General features: G+C 34.1%; 1 protein-coding gene across 2 annotated transcripts; it reads right to left on the reverse strand.

Annotated features, from left to right (window-relative positions):
- Positions 1-502: 502 nt before the first annotated feature.
- Positions 503-18,217, reverse strand: LOC121993073 (serine/threonine-protein phosphatase 6 regulatory subunit 3-like). 2 transcript variants are annotated; one of them, XM_042547747.1, is made up of 19 exons: positions 17,816-18,217; positions 16,674-16,777; positions 14,217-14,303; positions 14,057-14,132; positions 13,883-13,957; positions 13,699-13,752; positions 11,039-11,098; positions 10,831-10,947; positions 8,303-8,397; positions 7,996-8,198; positions 5,865-5,962; positions 5,342-5,445; positions 5,098-5,263; positions 4,829-4,951; positions 4,289-4,371; positions 3,519-3,660; positions 1,859-1,885; positions 1,481-1,551; positions 503-1,395 (listed from the first exon to the last, which is right to left on the reverse strand). In XM_042547747.1, exons 1-19 carry the CDS (start codon positions 17,852-17,854, stop codon positions 756-758), a joined length of 2,364 nt encoding a protein of 787 aa, XP_042403681.1. In that variant the 5' UTR covers positions 17,855-18,217; the 3' UTR covers positions 503-755. The 2 variants fall into 2 exon arrangements, with proteins under 2 accessions (XP_042403681.1, XP_042403682.1); XM_042547748.1 differs by having other exon boundaries at positions 1,148-1,297.
- Positions 18,218-19,341: the final 1,124 nt, after the last annotated feature.

Below are 19,341 nucleotides of genomic sequence, written 5' to 3' on the forward strand. Positions count from 1 at the left end.
ACTAGATGGACTACTAAGGTCGACTGCATCAATTGATCTAATCTTTTGTCAGGTCAACCAATTGAGTGAAGCACAATCTGCTCACTTGGATCACTTAACCCAGCTTGGAAAAGGATATACGTATTTTTATGTGCACCAAAACACATAAAATATTTTCCAATAAATTTTAGAATCACATTTTTATCCTAAATTTTTTCTAAAAAATCATTTCTGTAAATAAATATTTTTTAGCAAGCAAACCTTGACTCTTCCCGGTGGAACAAATAAAGGAGTCTTTCCAATTTATGTTCTTCCTCTATGTTTCCCTTGCACCAACTTTCAACAGAGCATCACAGGGATAAGCTGAGGTTCAAACTTATCTACAAGAATAAAATCAACCATTTAGCTAACGATAAACTAATGAGCTTATAATGTTTCAACATGAGATCCAAGCTGAATAACAACAGAGCAGGGCACTAATTTGACCAGGATATTTGCAATAAATAAACAAACGCAAAATATATGATCAAAAGCAAATGGTAATGATTTCTTATGTCGGAGAGTTTCTTGTTTTTACAATAACTGGCTGATTAGATAATATTGGATGGCAACAAAACAATACATCAGCATTCATCAATAAACTTCATTCCAATATATACAAGGTTCTGAGAATTACAATAAGTGTGACTCAGGTTACCATCCTTTGACGAACAACCATAGTTAGACCACTTCTTCTGTACTAGTGCCATCTAACGTAATTTCAGAACCCTACATTCTCAGTGATCTTTCTCGTGTTTTGAATCCTCGGCTGCAACTTCATTTGCAAGTTGTTGAGAACTTGAATTGGTATCTATGATTTCAGATCCAGGTAAACTTCCATGCGAAATGACCTTGCAAGAATCTTGAGAATCATATAGACTTTCTTCACTAGTGGTTCTTGGACCTCCAGTATCCCAATCATCTGTCACTTCATCACCAGAAGATCCACACTTAGTGGAATCAGCAATAACTTCTTTCAAGATACACTTGTCATTGCCCCTTACAATATCACCATTTGGAATATCTTCGTTTGTGATTTTACCAGGCACTTCAGGTCCTGGTGTCTCCCTCCATTCAACCCACCCCAATGGCTTTTCATCGACATCTTTGTTAGAGTCATCACTGTCTTCTTTGAACCCATCAACAGGACCATTTCCTACAAACATAGCCTTATTTTCTAATATAGTATCTCCTTGATCAGCTGTGTGTATAGATCTTGTATCATTCGTATCATCAAGTACCACAGTATCCACCTCATCCACATCAGGTAGCGTTCCATCTGAATTTGGTGAAGGTGAAGCAACGGAATCAGTTAAACATCTGTTAACCCCTCTATCATTATCAAAAGCAAACCAGTTTGAATTTGTAAAGAAAGAACTGCACAAGAAGGGATATCCATTAGCCTAGATAATACTAACTCCCATTGATTACTATGAACAAAGTATGTGTTTATGTTAGTTACCTGCCACGGTCATCCCCCAGGTGTAAAGATGAAATAACAACTTCTGCAGATTCATCATCAAAGTAAACATCCTGCAAAAATCACTTATCAGGCATGTGATCATTCACCAAAACAATCAAACGAATTCAACTAGCTGATGAAGAACCTTGATAAGCTACCTAGCTATTCCAGAATAAGATAATGGAACATGGAAATTAGATGAAAGCTAAATGCAATCAGTTATCAAGCAAAAATTAAGCAACAAAATACCTTTCCTAACCTGTGCCTAATAAAAAAACAATAACACAATAACAATAAAATAATTTTACTAACCTGTACCAAATTAGTAAAGAAGAAATCAGGAACAGGTTAAAGAAAATATTTGACAGAGTATCATACCTCATCACGCTCAAAAGATCCTTGAGCCTGCATTCAGCAGCAAAACAAAACAAATAAAATAAGTGACAGTCTAGAATGTAAAAACCAATAATATAAATAGTGAAATGAAATTTATTATCCTTCTTGTTGATATACAATGATTAATGTGGTTTCCTGCGAGTACCTTGGGATTGATTACAGGATAGAAAGGAACTCACATATATTAAGAGCTTGTGGATAGTGGAAATACAAAAAGAAACCTTTTACTGCTGGTTAATTTAATGTGATTCTTCTAAATTCTTCCATTTTCTTTCTCATGAAGAGAGTGCACTTTTCTAAATTTTAATTTAATTCACTATCAATCTATTTGGAGAACTATCTTTGATTGAAATTTGTGTCCTTGGATGATTATTTCTTCCTTGCTATTCTATCTTCTATAACGTCAGCATCATCTTAGTTTTCTGCATTTAAACTGGTCCATTACAGGGCTACACAATGTTAAGTTCCGCTCACAAGAAAAAACCTATCTAGGAAATAATATGAAACCAATTTTTGAAATAAGTATACATACTTTTTACATTAATCAGAAGGGAGTCATGAAAATGGGAGTAGAGTGACCGAAAAATTGAAATGATACAATAGAATGAAATTATTAAAATAAAACTTTGAACTCATACTTTATTCACAGTTGTAATCAACCATGCTTTTATAATATAGTAGTACATTTTAATTTGCCATTTTAGATTTTTTTTTTACTAGTTAAATTGCTTTATCACACATATACTGAATGACTTCAATGTTTTTTTTCTGGCCCAAACCAATGATCACATGCTGTCCCACCATCTATCTATCAAGAATTAAAGCACTTAGACCAGATACCATGCTACAACAGATTGTTACACTGTCTTATATTGCAGCAGTGGCTGATCTTTAGCTTAGCTAGTTCCTTGCAGTGAATTTTTTATAACATACTCTAATAAAAAAAAAGTATGGATGGAAGTAAACCTACTTCACTAGACTTCTGAAAATGGTAAGAAACAATTTTAAACATTTAAGATATTTCCAAGGTTGATTGTGGCTTACAAAGGCAGACAGATTATTTAAAATTATTAATCCAAGAAAACAAGAATGAAAGTAATCCCTAGTGATATATTTTCTGATCTAAAGAATGATGTTTAAAAAAACTGAAGTTGTAGATGTTCCTTATCATGCTAGAACACTGGAAACATTAACCATGCAATGTTCTAAGTTCTAACATGTTAACTTAAAAGAATTGACAAGCAGGGATTGATATGCAAAGATAGGCGTACATACTAAGGAACTCATAAAACTTGCCACTAGTCTATGCTATACTCAAGCTGTATCAAGGCAATGAAGCAAGAACTCTTCCCATCAATTCAATTATAACAACAGTTTGCATAGTATATGTCATTCAAGCTCACCACATATGCACATAGCAAGTCAGAGGTGAGCGACTGCCAGAACATGGGGAATTACCAGAGGTCAGGAAACAAGCCTCATAGCCAAACAGAACAACACAACAGACATCAAGGACAATGTATGTTCAAAGACATATCCACATCAAACCAAATGTATCGCAAATGCCAGTAGCTTGCCAGAAAGTAAACATGCAAAAGAGAGTGCTTAAAAACAAAACTCAGTTACAAAGCATGATGCAGACCTCTTCAATGTCATCATTAGCATAGATATCCAACCGAAATGCCTGGCTCAAGCTACTAGCCAATGCTGCCACATCAAAATCCTTATCTCGGAAGTCATCATCATCACTATCTCTAACATGGTCTTGTAATGTAGTCGGGCGCCTGAAAGAGATGAAAAAATATATATTTGTTTTGACCCAATTGATTCAAAAAGGAATATACAGATTAGAGACATGAGGATTCTAATTTCTATTAAATACATTTACAGTCACAGTGATTTAGGCCTGCAACATGTACATATGGTTACAAGTCACATGTTGTTGGACTCATGAGCAACAACCTGCTAAGAAAATCCAGTATATGATAATTTAACCAAATGAAGGATTATTGTACTTTGACAACCAATAAATACTCTAGTTAGGCGATGTGAAACTCTGACAAATATGGACATCAAACAAGAAAGGTTAAAAAAGACTTAACAACAATGAAACACGAAAAAAAAATATTTAAATATAGATGAATATAGTAAAGGATAGAGTTCAATGGCGTAGAAGGATCCACATAGTTAACCCCACCTAGTCGGATAAGGCTTGGTGTTGTTGTTGAAGGATTATTGTGGCTAACACGCACCCAAACAAAATATTTGTTTAATTTCACCCTTACTAATTTTCAATAAAACCTTGCGCACCATTAGGTTGTGAATGATTGAATAAACTAAAGAGAGCGAGCCATTGGAAAAATTAGTAATGATAATCATGATTAAGAATCCAACAGCGACTAAGAACCATACCCGCAAGACCATTGTAAAACATTTTCAGTAGCATTCCTCTTGAACAACACATTGTTAAGCCAATCGACCCAATCACTATTTTCCTGCAAGTGAAAAAATAAAATCAGCAGATTGAATAATATTTCAGACAACACCTAATATAATCTGAATAGTAAAAAAAACAAACAAGGGTGCAGTAAAGCCATAACCAATAATATGAAAATGAGCAGAAGTAGCAACTCTATGAAACACATGGTAGTAAAAACAAGCAATCATCAAGGAGAAGCAATTTAACACAAAACCAATAAAAGGATGTTTATTGTTTGTCTTTTTGACCAAAAATGATATGCTTTAAATTTTTTTGCTTCATAATATACTATGGACGCAAATATACATCAAAAAGTAAGAAAGTTAGACCAAGTATTTACAAATGAAGGATAAAGTCTACAGTTTTCATCCAAACAATTCCAAACTGTATAACATTACTTTCCTATAAAACATAAACCAAATGAGCTAAATATTTTAACAAATTATATTCTTTTTCAACAAGAGATGATTGACCTGTAAGTGTGTCTGGATTGTGATGTTGCTATCACCCAACTGAGTAAGCTTGTTAGCAATCCGTGTTATGTGACCTATACTACCTATCCTTGGGGGTGATCGCTCCTCTGCAGATACTGTAGCCTGAAAATATGAATTTCGGGACAAAAAGAAAAGTTAGCATGACCAAATTTGGGAGGTACCTAAACACATGAGGAAGCAAAAAGATGAGCATTCATGTACGAATTCTATGCATCAAAATTATACCTAAGGACTGCTATAAGTTTTACCTTAGTAGAATCTGTTGACAGCAAAGGATTTTTTTCAGCCGCAAGAATTTTCCTGACAATGTCACACTCCTGCAAAATGTGTTCCAGTAGCAAAGTTGTCTTGCTCTCCAAGCAAGATCCAATGATATTCTCCACATGATGATGCAAAAAATTGTTGAAAGGGTACCTGCAATATGGATCCACCTTTAACGACAAGATACAAAGTTAGCAACCTTATCAAAAATCACTGAAACATATTACTCACTCAAAGAATAAGTTTATAACGAGTTTTATCGCTCCCTGCTGGATCAGTTCTTTCTCCACAGCTTCACTACCAATGGTCAATAACACAGAGATGAATTCCACAATCTGGAAAGGAAAAAAACAAGACACATTACCTTCTTTCTTTCATCAACACATTGCCTAGACTGTATTACAGAATACTAAACACAAATGCTTATGTCTCAGTCAAAGTATATTAAAATTAAAAAAAACCCTGTACTTGGTACATGTAGCTCGAATATGAAGCAATCTCACGTGGTAGAAATGAATTGATTCTGCAGAGACTAAGTTTTAACTTCTATGCAAAAAAAAAAAAAAAAAAACCTTCAAGACATTAACAAATGATTAATCAGTAGGATAGGTTTTTCAGAAGAATAGGTGATAGAACACATTAATCAAGGTCTATCGTGAAAATACAATGATTCATTTTAAATAAAAAGAGGGGGTGCATACTTCACCTTGACAGGATAAAGGAACAAACAAAACTCAAGGAGACACTGTCCTACCTTCAAACGGTGTTTCCCAAGGGGAGGCTGCAGTTTGCCATATGTGGTTGGCAAGGCACTATCCAAAGAAGAAACATCCAACAATATCAATAAATCACCTATTTCATGTTTGAATGAGAAGAAGGTTAGTGAAGGCATACAAATTATTTGTAACAATTAAAACAAGGAGCCTAAAAACAATAATAATGACTAGTCACAAGTGCAACTATAGAATATAGATTGCTTTAACAATTATGTGGTATTTGAAGATGACAGCATTCTAGAAACAACCAAGTATGCAATGCATGACCAATCACTTCAGTCTGATGGCCTAGTGCATTTTCTACCGATTTTCCAGGACCAAGTATGCAAGCATTCTAGCTCAACTTAGTCACGTGTTCTAAGTTAAGAAACTTGTAATGATGCCATTTGTGTACGTTCAAACATCTCCAGCACACTGTGATGTTGGCTTTTTTTAGACCTCGATGATTATTAATTACCATTCGCCCTAAGAACAAGAAAACTGAGCCTTGTCAACCTGAAGAGATCCATAAGAATCCACATAAGGCAAAAAGGGAAAATGAGCTTAAAACTGCAGAAGTTTTGATTTGTCGGTAATGCAACAACAACCAAATATTATCCCATTAGATGGGGTCGGCTTGATTTGTCGGTACTAGTAATAAAAAAAGGAAAGAAGAAGTCTAAACCTTGAATTGGTCAGGAAAGGGTCTAAACCTTGAACAGGTCTTGTTTTGATTAGCAAATACCAAATGAACATAAATTGCAAACTAACTGTGCTAGTAAAACAAAGAATAACTAGTGGTCCTTCAGCTTGGTGCAGCTCTTCATATTTTCTTCGGTTTTATGATTCATATGATTTTTGTTATAACAGTACTAGACAGTATGCATTGCAGTGTGCCATACTGGTTTGGCCATATGGCAGAAATTTATTCAGTAACAAGCCTGATAAAAATATGAAGTTTAAGACGATCGGTGAATTTTGAAGTACTTTGAAACCCTGTAAACATAGATAGCTAAAGATAAACTATAATATCATTTCTAAACTTGAAAACAAAAGTGCTGCATTACATGTTCATTCTTTACTTGTGTACTTCTAGAAATTACTCAACAGATTCAAGCTATGCATTAAACAATTATATTTGGAATACCAAATATCTTAACAGCAAAAAAAAACATAGGAACAGGAGGGAAATACAACCAGATGACAGTCATAATGGAATATATATATATATATATATATATACTGGTCATGCAAACTCTAAAGCCTCTGATTGTTTTGTTGAAAAATAACTTGTTTGTGATGGGCCCTAACAATCTTGTTATATAAATTAGTAATATGGAGGTAATAAATCGATACATATGAAAGTAATAGATTAGTTAATAAACTTGTTATATAATTTATAATTTATAAATTAGGATTGGATTAATTTATTCATTATAAATTAGGTCAGTGTAATTTATAACAAATAAATTAGGATTAGATTAATTTATTTGTTACAAATTATATAGCAGTTTAATTAATTAGTGTTAGTAAATATGTAGAAAGAATCAGCTAAATAATAATTAGAGCTAGCTTAATTTACTAATAAATAATAATTAATAGTGCAATTATTTTCTTGTATCTTATAGTAAATATTTATTTATAATTATTGATTATCATTACAAAACAAATATTATTAATTATAATTTTTAGTAAATACTTATAATATAAGTAAATTAAAATTATTGTGAATAATTAATTACAATAAGATAGTGAGTTAAAGCTTACAACTTAAACCATGTAAAATTAATTATGTCATAATTAATAATTCAATTAAAGAAGAATTGGAACCCTACTGGCACAACATGATATGGTATTAATATTATTCTAATCAAAAGTTGAAATTCTAACACCGCTTGAGATTTAAACCACGCATAACCATGATTTCCTATCACACCGAACACTAGAAAATTCAAAATACATTTCTATGAGAAAAATTTCAAGTAAAAATGAGAGATGATACGATTTAAAAGTGATTGGTACGATATCAAGTAGAATACCAGCTTTGTTAAAAACCTAGCATTTGAAGAAAAATGACTATATCTTAATATAGTAATATTGCCAGATCCACCAGCAAAAGTGGCAAAATACCTAGTCTCTCCAGCAATCCCACAACAGCATCATCACTAGGAGTAATAAACGATCCATGATTAAGCTGGCTTCTAAATGCTTGATAGGAAGATAGTACCAATCGCTTTGGATCTAACAAACATACGCAGAAAGATAAGACATGAAACAGCACAGATTTAGGTCTGGAATCTTCCATAGCATGCTGAAACAATCTCCGCACATAACTGCATTTTGACAGAAATATTTACATTAGAAGAGTTGATCGATCACCAAAAACTAATACTTCTACTATTAAAACTCACTGTCAGTATATCTAAGGGAATCATACCTTGGGCTGCAGATTTTGGCTGCAAGCACAGGAGGAGCACATCGAATAATCGAACAAAGAATTTCTGTTGCATTGGCATGGACCTCAAAAGAGTCCTAAGAATATTGCAAAATGAAAATAAAATTAAATCAGTCCAACAACACAAGGAATATAAACTTAAATCAGTCCAACAACACAAGGAACCACAGATGTCCTCAATCTTGGATATAACATTGCCCCAAACTAGAAAAGCATGATTTCCTTTGAGTTCTAAACTTCTAATGATAATATCCTTGAAGGCTAGCTTCAAACATAATGGTTGAGAAAGATTCACCTTTACATCCTATTCACATGTGTATAACCTAAAATTCAAATATGTTTCATGACAAATTAAAGAAATTGAAGGGTAGGCCTGTTTGCAATGATGTGGGCGGATAATATGCATCTAAAACCTCAGCCTAGGTGGCATGTAATAGGTCCTTTAAATGATGATGAGAAGAGCTTAAATGTAGACAATAAATGAAAAGAAATGTCCCCTCTGAATAGCTATGTGTGCCTCCCTTTCATACAATCATCAAACACCATATAGAGAAAATCTGAGGAAATTTTTATAAGCCTTAAAAGCCATAATATTGCTAATCAACATGACTAATAAAGGTCCAAATTTTCAATACCAAAAGAAAAATAATTCTAAAATTTTCTGAATGCAAGTAGAAGAAATAACCTCTGAGTTATATATTAAAACAATGTTTAAAATCTTAATTTAGGAAATAGTCGCAGACCCAACCTGGATCAGTATTGTTTTAGTGCCGACTGAAATCAACACAATACAAGTCGGCACGAGTGTGACTCTACCAAGAAACAAAGATACATTCCCCTATATTTTGCTTCATTAAATTTTCATGATTTATATTCTTGTTTATCCTAGCAAATTGTCATGATGTTTCAGTAAGATATGATGTCTCCTTACCTTTTCCATAAAAAGTCTGAAACCTCAAACATTTCAAAATTGATGCTACTGAAGTTGCTACAGTCACAAATGGAAGGTAATACTAACTTATTCAATTAGTAATTGTTACCAAAAATCTTTAGAAAATTTCTTATTATGAATTTACAACTTCGAAGGGATATAAATTGAAGCTTGGAAATGTGAGACCACACTATATCCTCAAGTCATAATTTCACTAATTTGATAGCATGGGGCTTATGTGTAAATTTTGTTTCTTCCCAATCTTACATTTGTATTCTACTTCTATCATGCATGCACATTAGGCAGAATGTTGTGATGAATTTTGCATTATATTAATTGTTTGTATGAGACTCTGTATCACTCATATCCAATTCAGAATCCATAACATGGAGCTTCATGTTGCACACATTGTTCACATTGCACCATCTAAGGTAGCATGGGCAAAATGTCAAGTATCACTTGTGCAGCGAACAAATAATTGATATATCGCCTAATAGGACACAATATTTGAATTTTCACTGTGAGCATTAAGGAGAAAGAAAAACAATAATAAATTTGAGCTCAAAAGAAAAGGGAAACAAAATAAAGGTGACGCTAAGCCTAATCACTCAGTGACAGCAAAAAGGTGAAAAACTCTGAAGTGAGAACTAGTTGGCAAATGCTTCATGATTTTCTCAGACATTCAGCTCTAGACAAGATATTCAGTGCTAAAGACCTTTGTGCTAAAGAATGGCATACAGAGTGATTAAGCTTAAGTTGGTCACAGCTGCTCCTTGTGACAGATAGAAAGTCAATAAAAACTAAAAAAATGTAATCACATATTATTATAAGGTCAAGAAAGTTGAAGAACCTGCAACAATATGATCCTTATGCCTAAAGATGCAAAGAATAGATACTAAGTAGCATATTTAGATAGAGACCTTTACAAATAAGTTGAGTGTATCAAATGCAACATGGCAGTACAGCAAAGTTTCAATGTCTGAATCCTAGCAGTGCTAATAAAAATAGCGCAAGCAAATCCAGAGAATGGACAAAAAGGCAGGTAGATACATTCTTTAAGGACACGCGTAAGGTGAGGAGTATGAAAGTATAGAGGGCTTTGGCTGAAAGCTTAAGTATTTTTCAACTAATCAAACTTAAAAATTAATTACACTAACATTTTGCAGAAGCTCAGTGACCTAAACAGTGGAATTGCAGCTCAATTTCAAGAACAAACTTATTTTGCAAGTATAAAAGTGTATATCCTACCATGTCAGTGCCATGACTCCAACTATCAACAATTTAAAATAATATGATATCCAATGTTGTCCTGTTAATACAATATATTTGAAGTGAGGGTTTGCTACATAAAAAAAGAGACCAATAAGAATTAGCAGATGAGATCGCTACAACAATTCATCAGGCAATTTGTAGAATCTCTCATCCAATCCAATGATTTTGTGAACTACTGGCCAACTTATGTGCTTGGCTACTGAATCAGCTTCTATGACTACAGATTTAAATACTAAAAATATTCTAAATAATAGCAGTATCATATCTCTGGGATGAAAAGATAATACAATTCCGATTATACACATACTGATGAGCTAAACTTATCCACAATCATCTCAAGAACTTCTATATCTTCCAACCATTGTATTGTCTCCTCATAGTTGTGGTGCAAATTTTCATCAGCGCCAATTAGTCGGATGATAATCTGTTTCAGATACCCAAATCAGAACATGTAGAAAGAAATAGAAAACACAAGAACACTATGTCTTTAGATTACGCAAACACCATCCACTAACCTCCATGATAGATGTTATCCCTATGAGATCAACCAGTTGATGAATTATCTCCAGATGGCCCTTGACAATAACAATAAAGATTATAATCACAAAATCATTACCAAAGTAAAAGTAAAGATAAATAAAATAAGAATGGTATATGGATGAACGTTCTTTAATACCTTGCAAATACAAATATGAGTTACTATCCCTGAACAGCATTATGTAGTTTGCTAAGCAGAGACACCACAACATGCAGATAAAAAGATAGTGCCAAAACCAACCAAAAATGCAAACAATGATGCCTACTACCCGTGGTATATCTTCCAAACAGGATTTACTTTTCAACAGAAGAACAACTCTGTGAATGCTTTCGAGGAATTGGTAAATCCAATCCAAATGTTAACAACTCGCCTAGGTGAGAAAATTGACCTATTTATTTTATGAGGTATAACCACTGATGCAAAATTGTTAAACTCGAGTTAATAATGTTTCACTCATCTAGACTTCTTCATCAGCCCACAACTCCCCTCTCCATGTGGAACTAAACAAGGGTGTCACCTTCACAATACTTTTTATGATGACACCCTACTTTATCCCACATGGAAAGTTGTAAGTCAATGAGGGCTGTAAGCTTAGACGAACAAAATCTAATATTAATTAGCATTTAGATATATTGGGTTAGTGGTTGAATCCAACAAAAGTAATGAGTCAATTCTCTCATTTAGTCAATTGTTAAATTTGTCTTAGAGTGAATCTATCTAATCTTGAACATGGTGAGGCATTTGGAAAGGATTGCTTTTGTATATGGCGAAGCAGAGCTACCATTGAACCTCTAATGCTACATATTAGCAGCGATTGTTATGGATTGTATGGATGACCTTCGGGTCTTGAAGGAAACATCAAGAGTTAATTAAAGGAGAATGTAACATCCTAATTTAGTCTTACATGACAATTGTGGGCTGATGAAGGAAGTTTACATCCTAAGACAAGTAAACTATTATTAACTAAGGTGGCGTTTGGTTCTTTCCTAGGAATCGGAATGGGTATCATAGTATTATGGAATGAAGATGGGTATGAGCTTGGGTATCATTCTTAAAAAATAATATTTGATTAGTTGAATATTTTCAATCGGAATGAACCTAAATTTTCTTTTTTACCCTTAGAGGAAAATAAGAGAAAAAATTAGATGAAAGAGAAAGTTGAATGTGAGAGAAACATACGATGAGAGAGAAAGTGTGATGAGAAAAAATGAAGAGAGGGAAAGTGTGATAAGAGAAAATGAGGAAAGAGAACGTGATAGGAGAGATTGAAAAGAGAAAAAGTATGATGAGAGAGAAAGTGTGGTGAGAGAGAAAGAGTGATGGGAAAGAAATGAAGAGAGAGAAAGTGTGATGAGAGAAAATGAGAGATTGAGGAGAGAAAGTATGATGAGAAAATGTGATGAGAAAGAAAGTGTGATGGGAAAAAATAAAGAGAGAGAAAGTGTGATGAGAGAAAATGAGGAGAGAGAGTGTGATGGAAGAAAATGAAGAGAGAGAAAATGTAGAGAGTGTATGGTAAGAGAGATTGAGGAGAAAGAAAGTATGATGAGAGAAAGTATGAAAAAATGAGGAGAGCATGACGAGAGAGAAAATAATGAGAGAGAATGTGTGATGAGAGAGAATACAGAGAGAAAATGATAGAGAATGTGTGATGAGAGAGAATGAGGAGAGAGAAAGTATATTGAGAGAGAAAATGTGATGATAGAATGAGGAGAGAGAAAGTATGATGAAAAAAATGAGGAGTGAATGAAGAGAGGGAAAATGATGAGAGAGTGTGTGTGATGAGAGAGAATACAGAGAAAAAATGGTAGAGAATGTGTGATGAGAGAGAATGAGGAGAGAAAAAATATATTGAGAGAGAAAATGTAATGATAGAATGAGAGAGAAAGTATGATGAAAAAAATGAGGAGAGAATGAAGAGAGAAAAAATGATAAGAGAGAGTGTGTGATGAGAAAGAATACAGAGATAAAATGATAGAGAATGTGTGATGAGAGAGAATGAGGAGAGAGAAAGTATATTGAATGAGAAAATGTGATGATAGGAGGAGAGAGAAAGTATGATGAGAGAGAATAAGGAGAGAGTGAAATGAAAGAAAAATTGAACAAATATATTAAGGGTATTTTCGTCCAAAACTTAATTCACATTCCTATTCCATCAAAACCTAAGGGAGGGGGTGGGTTTCATCCATACCCAAGTTTTTGAATTTCATTCCAAAATCTTGATTCTATTCCTATCAACCAAACACAAGGTTTGGGAATGAATCCATTCCCTCATTCCCAAACCCTTAAACCAAACGCCACCTTAATTCTCATTCCCATTCCCATCAAAACCCAATGGAGGTGGTGGGTTTCATCAATACCTAAATTTTTAGGTTTCATTCCTAAATTTCAATTTCATTCCCATCAACCAAACACAAGATTTGAGAATGAATTCATTCCTTCATTCCCAAACCCCTAAACCAAACGCCGCCTAAGATTATGCATTTTGAAATAATAGTTGAGCCTAATATAGTTATTTGATCAATTCTCTCACCTAGGTAAGTTCTTACAAATATAGAAGATTAAATGATAAAGCAATCCAAATAGAACAAACAAAGTGTGGATTATGCTTATTGTAGTATGTGAAACATAGCATACCTGCATATAAATGAAAAATTGGCCTGCCTTCCGCATCATCAGACAGATTACAACCTACTCAAAAACAACAAGCAGTATTCATTCACAAATGTAAGCAAGAAAGAAAAGGATGAAGTTGTTGAAGGTGCTCCCATAACTTTGTGAATGAACCAATAGCCCATACACATAGGAAAATATCCATTACCTTACTAAAATATCCAGCCAACAATGTACTATGGGGACGATCCGGCTTGACAAATGAGAACAACGTATCCATCAACTACAAGGAAAAACAGGGTTCGGATTATCGAAGAAAAAGTTAAAGGTTGGTAGTGTTTGAAATAACTCAATCTATTAAGAACGTGTTAGTGATATTAACCTCTTCGTCCTCAACTAAGGTCCTCAATAAGATATCAACCTCACAAGTAAATAACTCGCATGCAATAAATGGAAACCTGCATTTAGTCCCCAAATTCAGAAGATGATAAAATGTGTCCAGTGTTCAAGAAATAACCAAGGGAAAACAACTAAAAACTAACTTGAATACATGTCTCTTATCAGCATCTTCTAACGGTTCCTCCACAATGTAACGAAGCAATTTCTCCACTTGAGACTTTTCCTTCAAACTGCATAAGAATGGAAAACAACACTATAAACATCTAAAACACTCAGTAAACTGTATAACTAGAAAAAAGAGTTAAAATACATGGGTCATATACCAAAAGAAAGGACATTCACATCAAATACATCAATGAATCACAAAGACTAATAAAAAAATATAAAATGAATAGAGAATTACCAAGACTGCTTCTCTTTTGAAAGTTATAGATAAGAGTTCATTTCATGTAAAAAAAAAGATCGGTTGGGGGTTTAAAGATCATAAAATAATAGTATAAGACTATAAGCAACGATTAAAATTCTTGGACCGATGTCAGAGCAGTGAAATACACGCATCATGTCTTTTTTTAAGATTCCTATACCCATCTCTTTTCATCTTCTCCCACCAATGCATCCTCATTTAATTGCAGTAATCCATTCACAGTAGACACAGATGGAGGTGGCAGGAGAAATAGACTGCCACCAGTGATCCTTTTTCTAATATGCTTTACTTCTTCAGTGACAACTACCATCAATACATGCTAACACATGATCTCGTCAGCCAGTTCTCGCACAATACATATCCTTCAGCCCACAAATGCATCACTAGATTGGTATTCAACTCCTGACTATCGGCAATGGAGAACAGCACCTTATGAACTACTTTCAATCACTAATGGTAGAACTATACTTTGAGCATTGTGTTATATGACATTCCAAAAATTCCCAGTAAGCATCTAAAATGGAGTTTATCATATGAGAGACAGTGGAATCTTATGCCTACATTGGAGATACAATTTAACCCATATTTTGATGAAAACCAAAAACAAATTTTTATTTCATTAAGTTATGTACAAAAATGTCAACATCTGAGAGTTATTAGCTTGGAAATATGATAATTTGAGAGAATAAATTTGAGTAATATATGGAGATGTTCAAATGTATCTTATAGTAAAATCCACTAGAGTAAAAGGTGTAAAAGAAGGAGAAAGACCAAAGCAAATTTCAGTTTGATTTGATTTGATTGATTTTTTTAAAAATTAATAATACTATTAATCTTGCAATAGAGCTCAGCAATCAGGTAAGATCCACTTATTTGATCCTCACCAGTTAGCACAAACATGGCTCGATGATGATGCCATGTCACATTTTACTTCTTTACTCAACAAATTAGTAGAATAAGAATTTTCAAGTGAGGATATATATATCCATATTCAATACATTCTGTCTTATCCATTAGTTTGGTTCTACCATTTCCATGACTTCAACTTGTCACTGTCAATATTTTTCATTCTTTTAGTCTATGTTTATTTCATGGCAAATTGCTTCCAAATAGAAAAAATGCTTTCTTTTACTGAAATGAATGAAAAAAATACATAAAATTTGGGAAGATGACTTCTCCCTTGAAATTAGTTTCTTAAACCAACAGGCACCATTCTTTATTGAATTAAAAATTAGTCTATTTTGCTATTTAATATTTTTTTAGTCAGTATGACTAGTTTGAAAACTTTATCCCTGAGATAACATCATCATGGGTCCACATAAAATACTGATTTGGTTGACGACTACCAAACATGTCATAATTTACCATCACGATGGGTTGGGCTTAAAGTTAACTCGCATACTGTGTCATTATTGGTCCATAGGTCATTTTATTTACAAATCAGTAACCAAACAACAGAAATAGTTTTCAGCATAAATTTAAATGCAGAACGAAATACAGGAAAATAACCTATTTACCTAGGCTAGCTATCTGATAAACATTTTCCTCTGCAATTTTATTTTATTAAAAATAAAAGAAAAAGGAATTGTAGCCTTAGAATCTCAATCTACGTAGTTTCTTATATTAATGAATTACTAAGAAGAAGAGAAGGCATGCCATCACTTTAATTAGGTTAGTCATTCACACAGTCACATGTATTCCAGATTATTTTTCTGCATTCTCGTGTCAAGTAGGTGTTGCTACTTCAAGATGAGATACTCGATAAATGGTTACTGATATAGGAACACAAAAAAAAAGAGCATGCTTACACTGCCAAAAAAGTAGTAGACAGGATAGATATTAATGAATTACTAAGAAGAAGAGAAGGCATGTCATCACTTTAATTAGGTTAGTCATTCACACAGTCACATGTATTCCAGATTATTTTTCTGCATTCTCGTGTCAAGTAGGTGTTGCTACTTCAAGATGAGATACTCGATAAATGGTTACTGATATAGGAACACAAAAAAAAGAGCATACTTACACTGCCAAAAAAGTAGTAGACAGGATAGAAAAAACACTGATAAAGGAAATTATTTCTTCATGAATGAATATATGCAAAAAGAAGGATCAGATTTAAATATGCATGTTCTGGATATAGAATAAACAAGCAAAGAAAGAGTAAACAAATCATTACAAATCTATAAGACGACTATTTTGTGCTTTGCATTCTTGAATAACTTCATCCTCGTCCAGAAGATCTTCCAAAGTAAAATTTTCCTTGTCTAAAATAGATTCCACCTGAAACAACACAGAAACCAGAATAATAAAATTTTCACTGGTTAATGCAGGAAATAGAGCCTGTGAAATCAAAAGAGCATTTTCAAGGAGGCACAAACAAATAAGGAAAATATTGCAAAAAAAAAAGGAACAAACATGGTTCCCAGTTCTCTGGAAGAAAAATTACAAATAGAATCAGGAATTAATCAGAGGTCTTATGAGGTATTGAAGAACTAAATTGATGGCAATACTTATATCAAAGTCTAAAGTCAAAGACCAAGCTTTTCGCCAGACACAAAACTAAGAATTAAAAAAGAAAGCCAATCCAAAAGCAAAGTGCACCCAATGCAATCCACCTGAAAAATCCATCACCGTGAAAGAAGAATAAGAAAATCGCGGAAACCTATTACAATAAAAAAACATTTTTTAGGTCAAAAAGCAATGGAAAGCTGCAGCGTATTCATTTAACATAATCCGATCAACATGCCCTCTGGTTATTTGAAATCAAAGCCTGCCAAGGTCTATTGCTACACAATTCAGTACTCCTCTAGAGTCTTTACATAGCTAAATCAGAAAAATGTTGATGAGACCATACCATCCCCACAGCCACATAATAAAGTTTTAGGCGAAGAGGTAATACTCAATTATCAATTAATTTAGGCATGACTATATAACTATTCATCATCTTTATTGACAAAAGGAAATTAATGAACATACCATGCTTCATCCCTGTAGGAAATCTTGTGAGTGTATCTGTGCATATAGGCATTATATCCAACTTAAAGAATTTTAAGATAACTAAGAAATAAAGAACCAAAATAGTGGAACATAATGCCCTGGCCACCAAGTAGCTCTGTTTTTTCCGTTTCAAATACAAGGGAATAAGCAAATTGAAGATAGAGTTTGTAAAACTAAAATCTGATTAAGAAAAATGACCAGATAGCTATCACTGCTAGCACCGATTACGATTACATGAAACAAAACACAACACGCAGAAAAGACCTTAGGAAAAAAGCAACGGGAACAAGAAAACACGTATAGCAATGACGCCACACTTACAGGCGACCCTTGAGAGAACGAGCTCATGCGCCAGAACATCTTGATAGTTAATGGGAATCAACCACTCAGATCTAGGGTTCTAAACGGCAAACCCTGCCGCCAATTCAATCTTCGAATCCCACGGAACCAAAAAACAAAGAAGCAAAACCCTAGCTCAGAGATCTCGGTGGCTCCAGTCCGGTCTTCCAGAGGGCTTCGGGAAGGAATAGAGCGAGAAAGCAAGATGGAAGAGGAACAGGGACGCGTATAAGGGAATGAGAGGAGAGGAAGGGATTGAAGCGGAGAGGGTGCGAGAGGAGGAAGCGACGGCGACGGAGCGGCCGATGGGCGACGCCCTGGACCTTGGACGCGGGACGAAGTGGGGGATTTTGGGGCTGTGCAGTGTTGGCAATCAGTTGAAATAATAATTGCCTTTGTGTGGCCTACAAGAGCTTAAATAGACGTCATGAAGACAACGTCTGGTAGCGCTGCAGAGATAACCATGTCATTTTATAATTCTCTCTCTGAATTTAAGATTAAAATATAGGTATTAATTCAATATCTAAGATTTAATATAATATAATATAATATAATATATCCGGTCGGAAAACGGTAGATTAGACAGGTGGCACTACTGTAAACCTGGAGAAAAGTTTGAGAAAAAGTTGCGACTTGCGAACTAGAGCGAAAAGGGGCTCCGAGTGTCTTCTTCCTCTCTGCACGCACGAAAGAGAGATCCCACATAACGTTAAGACGAGAACCAAGGAAAAAGTTCTTGGTACAAGTCCTGCGATGTTCATAACTTAAATAGACTAGCCAAAGTGAAGAAGATGAATAGTGGTTCTATAACAAATGTGTATGTGTGCATCTGAGAGTGTACTTGACCAACGGAGAATACTTCTTCTTTTTATTTCACCTATCATGACCTCCGTAATAATGAGGTGACAAAAAATATTTACTATTAAAAACTATCAAGTAATGGAAGATATATAGTTTGGAAGATGTACAATCATCATCCAATAAATCTTCCATTAACAGTGTCTAAATCATCTTTTATAACTTATGTCATAATGAGGTGGGTGAAAGAATATGCTATCATAACATGTTAGCTAATGAAAGGTGTAGAGTCACCTTCGAGGAAGGTTTGGATATATTGTAATAGAAAAATATTCTTGGTAAATAATCGTTATTCTCTTACAAGTTGTTGTGAGTCATTGGCACTGTTATCTCCTTGAAAGAAACCTGATCTGCCCTGCTCACTGAATGAATATATTATAACAAAAGAATATTCTCGGGTAAATAGTCATTATTCTCTTACGGGTTGTTGTAAGTCTTTGACACTGCTATCTCTTGAAAGAAACTCGATCGGCCCTGCTTCCGGCTAGCTATCTGATAAGGGATCTATACCCTTGTAGACCGGGGAGCGTTGTGTTATAAGTCCGATCGTCCATTAGGTCAGTCATCTTTATACTGAGAGTTGTATTATAAGACTAATAAGACTGAGTTTGTAAGCTGAAATTAATATTGCAGAAGTGGAGAGTTGAACC

Source organism: Zingiber officinale, chromosome 6B (genome assembly GCF_018446385.1).
Source record: "Zingiber officinale cultivar Zhangliang chromosome 6B, Zo_v1.1, whole genome shotgun sequence".
In the NCBI taxonomy this organism is placed as follows: Eukaryota; Viridiplantae; Streptophyta; class Magnoliopsida; order Zingiberales; family Zingiberaceae; genus Zingiber; species Zingiber officinale.